This window comes from Macaca mulatta, chromosome 14 (assembly GCF_049350105.2).
Source record: "Macaca mulatta isolate MMU2019108-1 chromosome 14, T2T-MMU8v2.0, whole genome shotgun sequence".
NCBI lineage: Eukaryota > Metazoa > Chordata > Mammalia > Primates > Cercopithecidae > Macaca > Macaca mulatta.
In genome coordinates, this window is record NC_133419.1 from 11,686,594 (window position 1) to 11,699,217 (window position 12,624).

Sequence of the window (12,624 nt, forward strand, 5' to 3'; positions counted from 1 at the left end):
AGTGGCACAGTGGAGGTCATGCATCCTAGAAACAAATTTCAAACGATGGGCTGTATGCGTCACATAGTTTGCTTCTGGATTCTTAGCCAAGCTTCTTGCTTGTACATCTCTCATTTGCCAACCACATTTGCTCCATTATCACAGGCTTGCCTTCAACAATCCTTGAAATTAATGTCTAAAATGGAAAGTTTTCTTTCAATTATTCACGTAATTCAAAAATCACACTTTAAGGAGGAGATATAAAGCCAATGAAACATGGAATGATTCAGACTTTTCTTCAAGCAGTAATGGTACACTCATGGTACTATGAGTACCATGGTACACTCTAGTTGAACTGAGTAACTATTTTATTAAAAAATTTTGGGCCAGGCATGGTGGCTCACGCCTGTAATCCCAGCACTTTAGGGGGCTGAGGCGGGTGGATCACGAAGTCAGGAGTTGGAGACCAGCCTGGTCAATATGGTGAAACCCCGTCTCTACTAAAAATACAAAAATTAGCTGGGCGTGGTGGCATGTGCCTGTAATCCTAGCTACTCGGGAGGCTGAGGCAGAAGAATCTCTTGAACTCGGGAGGTGGAGGTTGCAGTGAGCCGCGATCACGTCACTGCACTTCAGCCTGGGTGACAGAGCAAGATTCTCTCTCAAAAAAAAATTTGGCCAGGTTTGGTGGCTCACCAAAGCACTTTGGAAGGCCAAGCAGGAAGGAGGATCCCTTAAGCTCAGGAGCTTAAGACGAGTGTGGGCAACATGGCACCACCCCGTCTCTACTAAAAATAAAATTAGCCAGGCATGGTGCATGCCTGCAGTCCTACCTACTTGGGAGGCTGAGATGGGAGGATCACTTGAGCCTGGGAGATTGAGGCTGCAGTGAGCTCTGACTGTAACACTGCACTCGAGCCTGGGTGACAAAATAAGACCTTGTCTCAAAAAAAACAAACAAAAAAATCCCACAAAACCAAAAAATTTATTGACAAAAAAATTTTTATATATGACTTCACATCTCACTTTATTCCCTATTAAACTCATAATCTGTTGGAATTCTCCATCCTAGGGAACGATCATTACTTTCATTATTTTTGTCTTAATGACATGTTTGGCATTTTACCAAATTTTGAAATCTCTTTTACTAAACCTAGAAAATTTCCATTGTTTTTTGCACACACTGTACTAATGGTGTCATGAAAAGAATGATTAGGCTTGGCTAAATATTAGACACATTGTATTATTCTTTCGAGAATATTACATCAGTATTTTACATTGTGTTCTGTTTCCGGTAAAATCAATTGTCTGTTTATTTGGCCTCTTTCCCTCAATTCCTGTAACTGGATATGTGTTTTTTTGTGTGTGATTCTTTGAGATTAGCAATTAAATCTTCCTTTAGTAAAGAAGATGAAGTTGCAAAGGATTTCATCTGACTTGTTCAAACTGGGATTTGGTGAGAATAATTTTCTTACTAATTTTCATTGTTTTGATTAACAAGTAAATCTTCATTTAACAAAACCTTTGTAAGGTCTGGTTAGTGAATTTTATGTGGGTCACCCTGGAAGAAGACCGCTTACTTTTATTGCTTCCAGTGTTGGAAAATGCAAGCAGCCTGCTTCTTTGAAGATTTTTACTTCCTTTTTCATTTTTCTTTTGTGAGCTCCACTTTAGCATTCTTATTCTACCAAAATCTTGACTTATACTCATTTTCAATAATCTAAGGGATTAAAAGTAAAATGTAATTATATCCAAAGTATAAAAAATGAGAATGTATTTTCATCAAAAAATAAAGAGCTAATCTAAAAAAAAAAAAAAAAACAGTTGGCCGGGCGCAGTGGCTCATACCTGTAATCCTAGCACTTTGGGAGGCTAAGGTGGGCGGATCACGAGGTCAGGAGATCGAGACCATCCTAGTTAACACGGTGAAACCCCGTCTCTACTAAAAATATAAAAAATTAGCCAGGCGTGGTGGTGGGAGGTCGAGACCAGCCTGGCCAACATGGTGAAACCCTGTGTCTACTAAAAATACAAAAATTACCCAGGTGTGGTGGTGCACACTTGTAATCCCAGCTACTCAGGAGGCTGAGGCAGAATTGCTAGAACCTGGGAGGCAGAGGTTGCAGTGAGCCGAGATCGTGCTACTGCACTCCAGCCTGGGCAACAGAGTGTGACGCTGTCTCAAAAAAAAAAAAAAGAAAAAAGAAAAAAGAAAAAACCCAGTAATTTGCAGATATAATTTCCAAAAAGTTATAAAAGTAATTATAAAATATACAAAATTTTTATTAACATTAAAACATGAATTATAATTAGTAAATACAATACATAAAAGCTAAAAATTTTAACACCATATATTTTTTTTTTTTTTTTTTTTTTTTTGAGACGGAGTCTCGCTTTGTCGCCCAGGCTGGAGTGCAGTGGCCGGATCTCAGCTCACTGCAAGCTCCGCCTCCCGGGTTTACGCCATTCTCCTGCCTCAGCCTCCCGAGTAGCTGGGACTACAGGCGCCCACCACCTCGCCCGGCTAGTTTTTTTTTTTTGTATTTTTAGTAGAGACGGGGTTTCACCATATTAGCCAGGATGGTCTCGATCTCCTGACCTCGTGATCCGCCCGTCTCGGCCTCCCAAAGTGCTGGGATTACAGGCTTGAGCCACCGCGCCCGGCCAACACTATATTTTTTTTAAATTAACTACATCTTTTAAATATTTTCATCAAAATAAAACCATTCATAATTCTAATAGTTAACGTCCATGTAGTTGCTAACATGGAGAATTAGCAACTACAGGTGCTTTTTGTTTTTCTCTGTTATCAGTTTTTCTCACACAGGTTCTGTCTAGACCTGTGCTGTGCACTTACAGAAGCTACATCTACATGTGGCTACTGAGTGGCTGCTAGCTAAATGTGGCTGTTCTCAGTGAGACGTACTGTAAGTGTAAAACACATCAAACTTTGAAGATTTAGTATAAAAAAAGAGCAAGACATTTCATAATTTCTTATATTCATTACATGTTGAAATGATATTTTGGATACATTTGGTTAAATAAAATATATTATTAATTTCACTTTTTTTCTTTTTGAGACAAAGTTTCGCTCTTGTTGCCCAGGCTGAAGTGCAATGGCGTGATCTCAGCTCACTGCAACCTCTGCCTCCTGGGTTCAAGCGATTCTCCTGCCTCAGTCTTCTGAGTAGTTGGGATTACAGGTGCCCGCCACCACACCCAGCTAATTTTTTTTTTTTTTTTTTTTTTTTTTTTTTGAGACGGAGTCTCATGCTGTTGCCCAGGCTGGAGTGCAGTGGTGCGATCTCGGCTCACTGCAAGCTCCGCCTCCCGGGTTCCCGCCATTCTGCTGCCTCAGCCTCCTGAGTAGCTGGGACTACAGGCGCCCGCCACCGCGCCCGGCTATTTTTTTTGTATTTTTAGTAGAGACGGGGTTTCACTGTGGTCTCGATCTCCTGACCTTGTGATCCGCCCGCCTCGGCCTCCCAAAGTGCTGGGATTACAGGCTTGAGCCACCGCGCCTGGCCATTAATTTTTGTATTTTAAGTAGAGACATGGGTCACCCTATTGGTCAGGCTGGTCTTGAACTCCTGACCTCAGATGTGATCCACCCTCCTTGGCCTCCCAAAGTGCTGGGATTACAAGCGTGAGCCACTGTGGATGTGGCCACTAGAAAATGTTAAATTACATTTGTGGCTCTCACAGTATTTCTATTGGACGGTGCTGTTCTAGACCTACCCATACACAAACTGAAAAGTAACAGTCCCCATGTGCAACTTCTGCAGACACTACACGAACTCATGAAAATCTTCAGAGTCCAGAGTGCTAACCATTACACCACAGAACCCTCCCTGTGAAAATCTTCAGAACCACACATTCCAACACGTAGAGAGGCAAGAAAATGGATACCTGGCACTACAGGGAAATAATACTTTGTGAGGCAAGAATCTATTTCACCAGTTAATTAATTAGTCTTTTTCTCTTACCTAAGTCCTTCTGCTGTTTGAATCTTCCCCACACTCCAAAGCAATGTCCATTTCTGAGGTCAATAGTGGCACTACCCACAAACCTTGAACTCAGGTGCCTTTTGCTTCCAAGACACAGAGCAAGGGATGTGGAGATTTCCTTGGTGGCTGAATGGTGTTAGTCACAAGAGCAATGATTAGGGTTATGGGTCAAGCTGTGTCAATGTTGAGTGACAAAGGGGTCCTATGTGTTCTGGAATAAGTCAATTGTTTTGTGTGTGATATGAAGGTCCTTAAAGTGCGGGGCCCACGGCAGGAGCCCCTCTTGCTTACGTGGAAAAGCAGCAGGGGCTGCTGGAGAGGTGTTACTGAATTTCTGGAAAGCAATGTGGTGACATCTTTCAAAATGAACGTAAATCATGAATAAGGCAACCCCACTCCTATGACTCTAGCCCACAGACACAAAAGCACACTCAGTCAGGTCGTCAACAGCTGCCAACGTAAGGTCGATCTTTTTTTTTTTTTTCTGAGACGGAGTCTCGCCTTGTCACCCCGGCTGGAGTGCAATGGCGGGATCTCCGCTCACTGCAACCTCCGCCTCCCGGGTTCAAGTGATTCTCCTGCCTCAGCCTCCCGAGTAGCTGGGATTATAGGCATGTGCCACCGAGGCTGGCTACTTTTTTGTATCTTTAGTACAGACGGGGTTTCACCATGTTGCCTAGGCTGGTCTTGAAGTCCTGAGCTCAGGCAATCCGCCTGCCTCGGCCTCCCAAAGTGCTGAGATTACAGGTGTGAGCCACCGCGCCCGGCCAACGCCAATCTTTTAAAACAGAGTCTGAACCTGAGGAACACATCAGAATGACCTGGGAACGCTTTTTATAACATACCTGTCTGGCCTTTCCACCTCAGATCTATTTAAACCTGATTCTTCTGGCGAGGTGGCCTAAACATGTATATTTTGAAAAAGCTCCTAGGTGATACAAGGTATACCTCTGGTTAAATATTATTACTCTAAAAAGTACGCAGAGTCAATAGATTAAATTCCATTATAAACTCCCAGGCCATATTCACATTTTACTTTCAAATTTTGCTTTAAATAAGTGGTCTTTTATTTGGGATTTAAAAATCTGTAACAGAAAACTGTAATTCAGAACATGACTAATTTGAATTTCTAAGAGTTGTGCTGATTTCTCTAAACTATGTAAGAGTACTTATGTTTATAAGGTACACTAGATCACAGATAACCTGTTTAGTCTATTTAAGATAAACTGATCAAGAAGAATCCAGATAACTGATACATTAATACATGAAATTCTTCTACTAAATCATGTCAGAGGCTGGGCGCGGTGGCTTATGCCTGTAATTCCAGCACTTCAGGAGGCCAAGGCAGGCGGATCACCTGAGGTCAGGAGTTTGAGACCAGCTTGGCCAACATGGCGAAACCCCATCTCTACCAAAAATACAAAAAAAAATTAGCCGGGTGTGGTGGTGTGCACCTGTGGTCCCAGCTACTCAGGAGGCTGAGGTAGGAGAATCGCTTGAGCCTGGGAGGCAGAGGTTGCAGGGAGCCAAGATCAGGTCACTGTACTCCAGTCTGGGCAACAGAGGGAGACTCAGTCTCAAACAAACAAAAAACATAACAAAACAAATGAATTGTAGATAACCAGGTATTTGCCAAACTTTCATATTTTAATAACTCCCAAATAATGTGAGCCACAGGTAAGACTGACTGTTGTGGGAAGTCAGGGACCCCGAACGGAGGGATCAGCTGAAGCCATGGCAGAAGAACATCAATTGTGAAGATTTCATGGACATTTATCACTTCCTCAGTCAGTACTCTTATAATTTCCTATGCCTGTCTTTAATCTCTTAATCCCGTCATTTTCGTAAACTGAGGATGTATGTTGCCTCAGGACCCTGTGACGACTGCGTTAACTGCACAAATTGTTTGCAGAGCATGTGTGTTTGAACAATATGAAATCTGGGCACCTTAAGAACAGGATAACAGCGATTTTCAGGGCACAAGGGAGATAACCTTAAAGGCTGGCTGCCTGTGGGCCGGACAGGACAGAGCCATATTTCTCTTATTACTGAAAACGGGTAAGATAAATATCGCTGAATTCTTTCCCCAGTAAGGAATATTAATAATTAACAGCCCTGGGAAAAGAATGCATTCTGGGGGGGGGGGAGGGCTCTAAAATGGCCGCTCTGGGGGTGTCTGCCTTATGCAGTTGCAGATAAGAGATGAAACATGCCCTGGCCTCCTGCAGCACCCCCAGGCTTGCTAAGATTAGGAAATTCCAGCCTGGTGAATTCTAGCCAGACCAGTTCTCTGCTCTTGAACCCTGTTAAGATGTTTATCAATGACAATGCGTGCACAGCAGGACACGGAAGTTCATCAGTAATTCTAGTTTTGCCCTGACCTTGTGATCTCGCCCTGACCTTCTGCCTTGTGATCTTTTGTTGCCCTTGAAGCATATGATCTCTGTGACCCACACCCTATTTGTACACTCCCTCCCCTTTGAAAATTGCTAATAAAAACTCGCTGGTTTTATGGCTCAGGGGGCATCACGGAACCTGCTGACATGTGATGTCTCCCCCAGACACCCAGCTTTAAAATTTCTCTCTTTTGTACTCTTTCCCTTTATTTCTCAGACCGGCCGACACTTAGGCAAATAGAAAAGAAACTACGTTGAATTATTGGGGGTGGGTTCCCCTGATAACTTACTTTTCACAATCTGTTTTCTGAGCACCTTTTTCGTGCTTCTCTTTTTCCAGGCGCTTTTTGTTTTTCTCTGTTACCAGTTTTTCTCCAGGAATCTCTGGAACCCCCATAGCTGCTGCAAACTGTGCTGCACCTTGGTCAGTGAGAAAGCAATGAGGTGTCTGAGGCCAGAAAGAAAAGAGAAAATGATTGTTTTTTTTGAAAATTTTAAATCTTTTTAACTGTTCCAACTGTGTTGAAATAATTACTTCTCTCTGCGTGCAAAGGATCCAAAATACAAATTCCAGTGGTTTGCTTTTCTGTATGCTGAAAAAAGCCTGACTGAGTTTTTGCATTAAAAAAGAAAAGACCCCAATTGATGGAACATTACTAGAGATGCGATTTACATATTACGTTAAATTTAGAGAACTCAATCCATCTTTTTTTTTTTTTTTTTTTTTTTTTTGAGACGGAGTCTCGCTCTGTCGCCCAGGCTGGAGTGCAGTGGCGTGATCTCGGCTCACTGCAAGCTCCGCCTCCTGGGTTTACGCCATTCTCCTGCCTCAGCCTCCTGAGTAGCTGGGACTACAGGCGCCCGCCACCACGCCCGGCTAATTTTTTGTATTTTTAGTAGAGACGGGGTTTCACCGTGGTCTCGATCTCCTGACCTTGTAATCCGCCCGCCTCGGCCTCCCAAAGTGCTGGGATTACAGGCGTGAGCCACCGCGCCCGGCCCTCAATCCATCTTTAACACATGCTATTAAATAGCTGGTCTGGTCAGTTTGTATGTGGTATGAAGACAATACAGGAAGATAAAGTAATCACTCACTGGTCAAGTGATTCTTAGTCAACAATCTTGGCTGAGTGAGAAACTCAAATACACTGCTTCTGTTTTGTATATATGTTTTAGGAGAACAGTGATCTCAAGTATTTCCACACAGTTGGAGCCCTTATCACTGAAGTATAGTGATAACAATTCATAAGAAAAGGCTGCTTTAGTCACATATACCTTTTCCATGACAAGCCGAGCAAGTTTAATGGGATTTGCTATACACCGGACTGCGGACACTGCTCCTACTGACAGGTCTTTCCCATCCATGATACTAGCATCCATTTCAACCTCACCATCTGTGTTCAAGACAGACCCACAACCTAAAACCAAAAAGAAGTTGAAAAGCAAGAATTAAGAATTTAGAAATGGCTCCAGATTTTCCTCTGCTTTGCCCCCTTTAATCCATCCTCTATTCCATTGCCAGAGGAACATTTTATTTTTTAAGAGAGAAATCTTGGCTGGGCACCGTGGCTCATGCCTGTAATCTCAGCACTTTGGGAGGCCGAGGTGGGTAGATCACGAGGTCAGGAGATTGAGACCATCCTGGCTAACACGTGAAACCCCGTCTCTACTGAAAATCCAAAAAATTAGCTGGGCATGGTGGCCCGCACCTGTAGTCACAGCTATTCGGGAGGCTGAGGCAGGAGAATGGCTTGAACTCGGGAGGTGGAGGTTGCAGTGAGCCGAGATCACGGCACTGCACTCCAATAGAGCAATAGAGCAAGACTTTGTCTCAAAAAAAAAAAAAAAAGAGAGAGAAATCTTGACTTAGAGGCTGGATGTGGTGACTCACGCCTGTAATCCCAGCACTCTGGGAGAAGGAGGTAGGTGGATTATTTGAGGTCAGGAGTTTGAAACCAGCTTGGCCAACATGGTGAAACCCTGTCTCTACTAAAAATATAAAAACTAGCCAGGCGTGGTGGTGCGTGCCTGTAATCCTAGCTACTTGGGAGGCTGAGGCAGGAGAATGACTTGAACTCAGGAGGCGGAGGTTGCCATGAGCCAAGGGTGACGAGTGAGACTCCGTTTTTTTTTTTTTTTTTTTGAGGCGGAGTCTCGCTCTGTCGCCCAGGCTGGAGTGCAGTGGCGCGATCTTGGCTCACTGCAAGCTCCGCCTCCCGGGTTCCCGCCATTCTCCTGCCTCAGCCTCCCGAGTAGCTGGGACTACAGGCGCCGCCACCACGCCCGGCTAATTTTTTTTGTATTTTTAGTGGAGACGGGGTTTCATTGTGTTAGCCAGGATGGTCTCGATCTCCTGACCTCGTGATCCGCCCGTCTCGGCCTCCCAAAGTGCTGGGATTACAGGCTTGAGCCACCGCGCCCGGCCTCTTGAGCCACCGCGCCCGGCCTGAGACTCCGTTTCAAAAAAAAAAAAGAGAAATCTGACTTGGCACTCCATGACCTACAAAATAAAAAGTACAAAGCCCTTCCTAACCTGGCCTTTGACCTGCTTTTCCAGCTTCATTTTCTCTCCTTGGCTACATTTTACTGAAATATTAGCTTTCCCTGAATACAGTAGTCCCTTTATCTATAGCCTTGCTTCTGGGGTTTTAGCTATCCTTAGCCAACCATGGCCCCTTATTAAATGGAAAATTCCAGAAATAAACACTTCTTGCACCATCATACTCTATCCTTCAGAGGGATGTGATTCCTCCCCTTGTCCAGCATATCCACACTGTATAGGTTACCTGCCTGTTAGTCACTTAGCAGTTGTCTTGAATATCAAGCAGATCAACTGCAATAGCACCTGTAAGTGCTTGTGTTCAAGAAACCCTTATTTTACTTAATAATGATCTCAAAGCACAAGAGTAGTGATGCTGGTATACTGTTACAATTGTTCTATGTTATTATCAGTTGTTATTAATCTCTTACTGTGGCTAATTAATGTATATATGAAAAGAAAAAAACCAAACCAGTTGCTAAAAGGTTGAGTATTACTGGTGGTTTCAGGCACCCACTGGGGGTTTGAAACACATCCCCCAGAGATAAGGGAGGGCTACTATATGCCAGGAGCCTGTGTGTCTCTGTGCCTTTGCACATGCTGTTGTTTTTACCACTAGCACCCTTTCTCCATACTTCTCTGCCCAGATAATGCCTACCAATCCAGCTATGCTTCTCAATCTCTTTGTGCTTGTTTCCTCATGAGTAAAATGAGTAAGAACATCAACTCGTTTAATCCTTACAACCATCAATGAGGTAGGTATTGCATATTAAACACTTGGAATAATGTCTAGCATGTGGAGGTAAACAGTAAGTGTTTGCTGCCCTGATTACATGCCAATTTCACAGGTGGGGAAACCAAAAAGGCAACTTTCCAATATCAAATGTCTTCTGGGTAAAGAGCAAGGAATCAAATCCAGGTGTGTGGCTTAGACACTTTCTTCTGCCAAAGCAGCTCACACCTTTTCCATCTGGCAATGACAAGGCAGCATCCCCTTACACTGATCCGCACAGGTTAGAGAAGACCTGATAAAAGATTTAAATAAATAAGATCCAAGGTCTTAAAACATAATATGCAAAATGTCTAGAGTCCAAGAGAAAATCACTCATCATACGAAGAACCAAGAACAGCTCAACCTAAGGAAAAACAATTAACAGATGACAATACCAAGATGACACAGATGTTGGAATTACCTGACAGCAATTTTAAAGCAGCCATTGGCCAGGCATGGTGGCTCATACCTGTGCTTTGTAATCCCAGCACTTTGGGAGGCTGAGGCAAAAGCATCTCTTGAGGCCAGGAATTCAAGACCAACTTGGCCAACATAGCAAGACCCCATCTTTAAAAAAAAAAAAAATTAGCTTGGCATAGTAGCACACACTCAAAGCCCTAGCTACTTGGGAGGCTGAGGCAAGAGAATCACTTGACCCAGGAGTTCGAGGTTGCAGTAAGCTGTGATTACACCACCATACGCCAGCCTAGGTGACAGACTGAGACCCTGTCCCTAAAAAAAAAAAAAAAAAAAAAAAAGCAGCATCATAAAAATGCTTCAATGAACTTGAAATAACTAAAAAAATTATTAAGTTTCAGCAAAGAAATATAAGATGTAAAGAAAAACCAAATGGAAGTTAGAGCTGAAAAAATGTAATACTGGACTTAGAAATCACTCAGTCTGAACAGCAGAACAGGGCCTGGAAAACACCAAAATGAACAAAGCCCCGCAGACCAGTGGGACCATAACAAAAGAACTAACATTCAAGTCATTAGACTCCCAGAGGGGAGGAGAAATGGGTGGGAATGAGAAGTATTCAAAAAAATAATGGCTGAAAATTCCTTGTATTTGGTAAAAAGCATAAATCTACCAATTTAAGAAGGTGAGCAAGCCCTAAATAGGACTAAACACAAAGACATTCACACTAAGACACATCATAACCAAACCACCAGTGAACGAAAGACTAAAAAATATTCAAAGTAGCAAGAGAGAAATGACACCTTACCTATAGGGCAGAAACCAATTTTAATGACAAAACAATTTGTCACTAGAAACCATGGAGGCCAGAAGGAAGAACAGCATTTTCAAGTGCTGAAGAAAAGAACTATCAATCCAGAATTCTATATCCAGCAACAATATTCTTCAGGAACGAAGGAGAAATCAAGACACTCTCAGATTGTATTAGGAAGGTGCCAAAAAGGGGTGGGTTTCATTCTGAGGCTGCTGCTGCTTTTTTTTTTTTTTTTTTTTGAGACAGTCTCACTCTGTCACCCAGGCTGGAGTGCAGTGGCGCAATCTCAGCTCACTGCAAGCTCTGCCTCCCGGGTTCATGCCATTCTACTGCCTCAGCCTCCCCAGTAGCTCGGACTACAGGTGCCCACCACCACGCCCGGCTAATTTTTTGTATTTTTTAGTAGAGATGGGGTTTCACCGTGTTAGCCAGGATGGTCTTGATCTCCTGACCTCGTGATCTGCCCGCCTCAGCCTCCCAAAGTGCTGGGATTACAGGCATGAGCCACAGTGCCCGGCCTTTTTTTTTTTTTTTTTTTAGACACAGTTTCACTCTGTTGCCCAGGCTGGAATGCAGTGGTGTGATCTTGGCTCACTGCAACATCTGCCTCCTGGGTCAAAGTGATTCTTGTGCCTCAGCCTCCTGAATAGCTGGGATTACAGATGTGCCACCACACCCGGCTAATTTTTGTATTTTTAGTAGAGACAGGGTTTCGCCATGTTGGTCAGGCTGGTCTTGAATGCCTGACCTCAAGTGATCCACCTGCCTCAGCCTCCCAAAGTGCTGGGATTACAGGCATGAGCCACCGCGCCCAGCCTTGAGGCTTCTTGTCTTGGTTTGTAGGTGGTGACTATCTCACCGCGTGCACACTGCTCCATGACCTCTCCTTGTGCCCATGAGAGCGGGCAAGCTCTCTGGTGTCTCCTCCTATAAGGACACTAATCCTATTGGTTCAGGACTCCATCCTTATGACCTCACTTCATTTTAATTACTTCCTCGGAGGCCATCTCCAAACACAACCAGGTTAGGGCTTCAACACTTGAATTTTCAGGTGGACACAAACATTCAGTCCATAACACATATAAGGGCAAATGGAAAGAATTTGTTGCCAGCAGGCCTAACCTAAAAGAATGACTAGGGGGCCGGGCGCGGTGGCTCAACCCTGTAATCCCAGCACTTTGGGAGGCTGAGGCAGGTGGATCACTTGAGGTCAGGAGTTCAAGACCAGCCTGGCCAACATGGTGAAACTCTGTCTACTAAAAATACAAAAATTAGTTGGGCGTGGCAGTGCATGCCTGTAATCCCAGTTGCTCAGGAGGCTGAGACAGGAGAATTGCTTGAACCTGGGAGGTGGAGGTTGCAGTGAGCCGAGATCATGCCATTGCACTCCAGCCTGGGCAACAGAGCGAGACTCCATCTCAAAAAAATAAAAAGTTCATCAAGCTGGGGGAGGAGGGGAACCTGATTCTAATGAGGTGTAGATACAGACTGCCAACCATTCCTTCAGATACCACCACTACTGCAGACTGGCCTTTTGCAATATCTTTTTAGGTTTTTATGCATGTCTGACATGCATGGCTCTACCTGGACCTGCCAACCCCCTCCCCTGTGGCCTCACCCAGAAACAATTCAGTGGAAAAGAGGACAGTTTTAGCCCCCTTTCATTTCTCTTTTTTTTATTTTGAGAAGGAGTCTCGCTC

The 12,624-nt window shown here is 43.8% G+C and overlaps 1 protein-coding gene and 1 long non-coding RNA gene across 2 annotated transcripts in view; one reads left to right on the forward strand and one right to left on the reverse strand.

Annotated features, from left to right (window-relative positions):
- ASRGL1 (asparaginase and isoaspartyl peptidase 1) overlaps positions 1–12,624 on the reverse strand; it is a 33,436-nt gene that overhangs the window by 9,626 nt on the left and 11,186 nt on the right. The window contains 2 exon segments of the mRNA NM_001194716.3: positions 6,673–6,830; positions 7,658–7,800. Coding sequence (NP_001181645.1) covers positions 6,673–6,830; positions 7,658–7,800 — 301 coding nt within the window.
- On the forward strand, positions 4,455–6,502 carry LOC144334181 (uncharacterized). The gene is made up of 2 exons (XR_013403693.1): positions 4,455–4,555; positions 5,550–6,502. It is a non-coding gene; the product is annotated as an uncharacterized LOC144334181 (long non-coding RNA).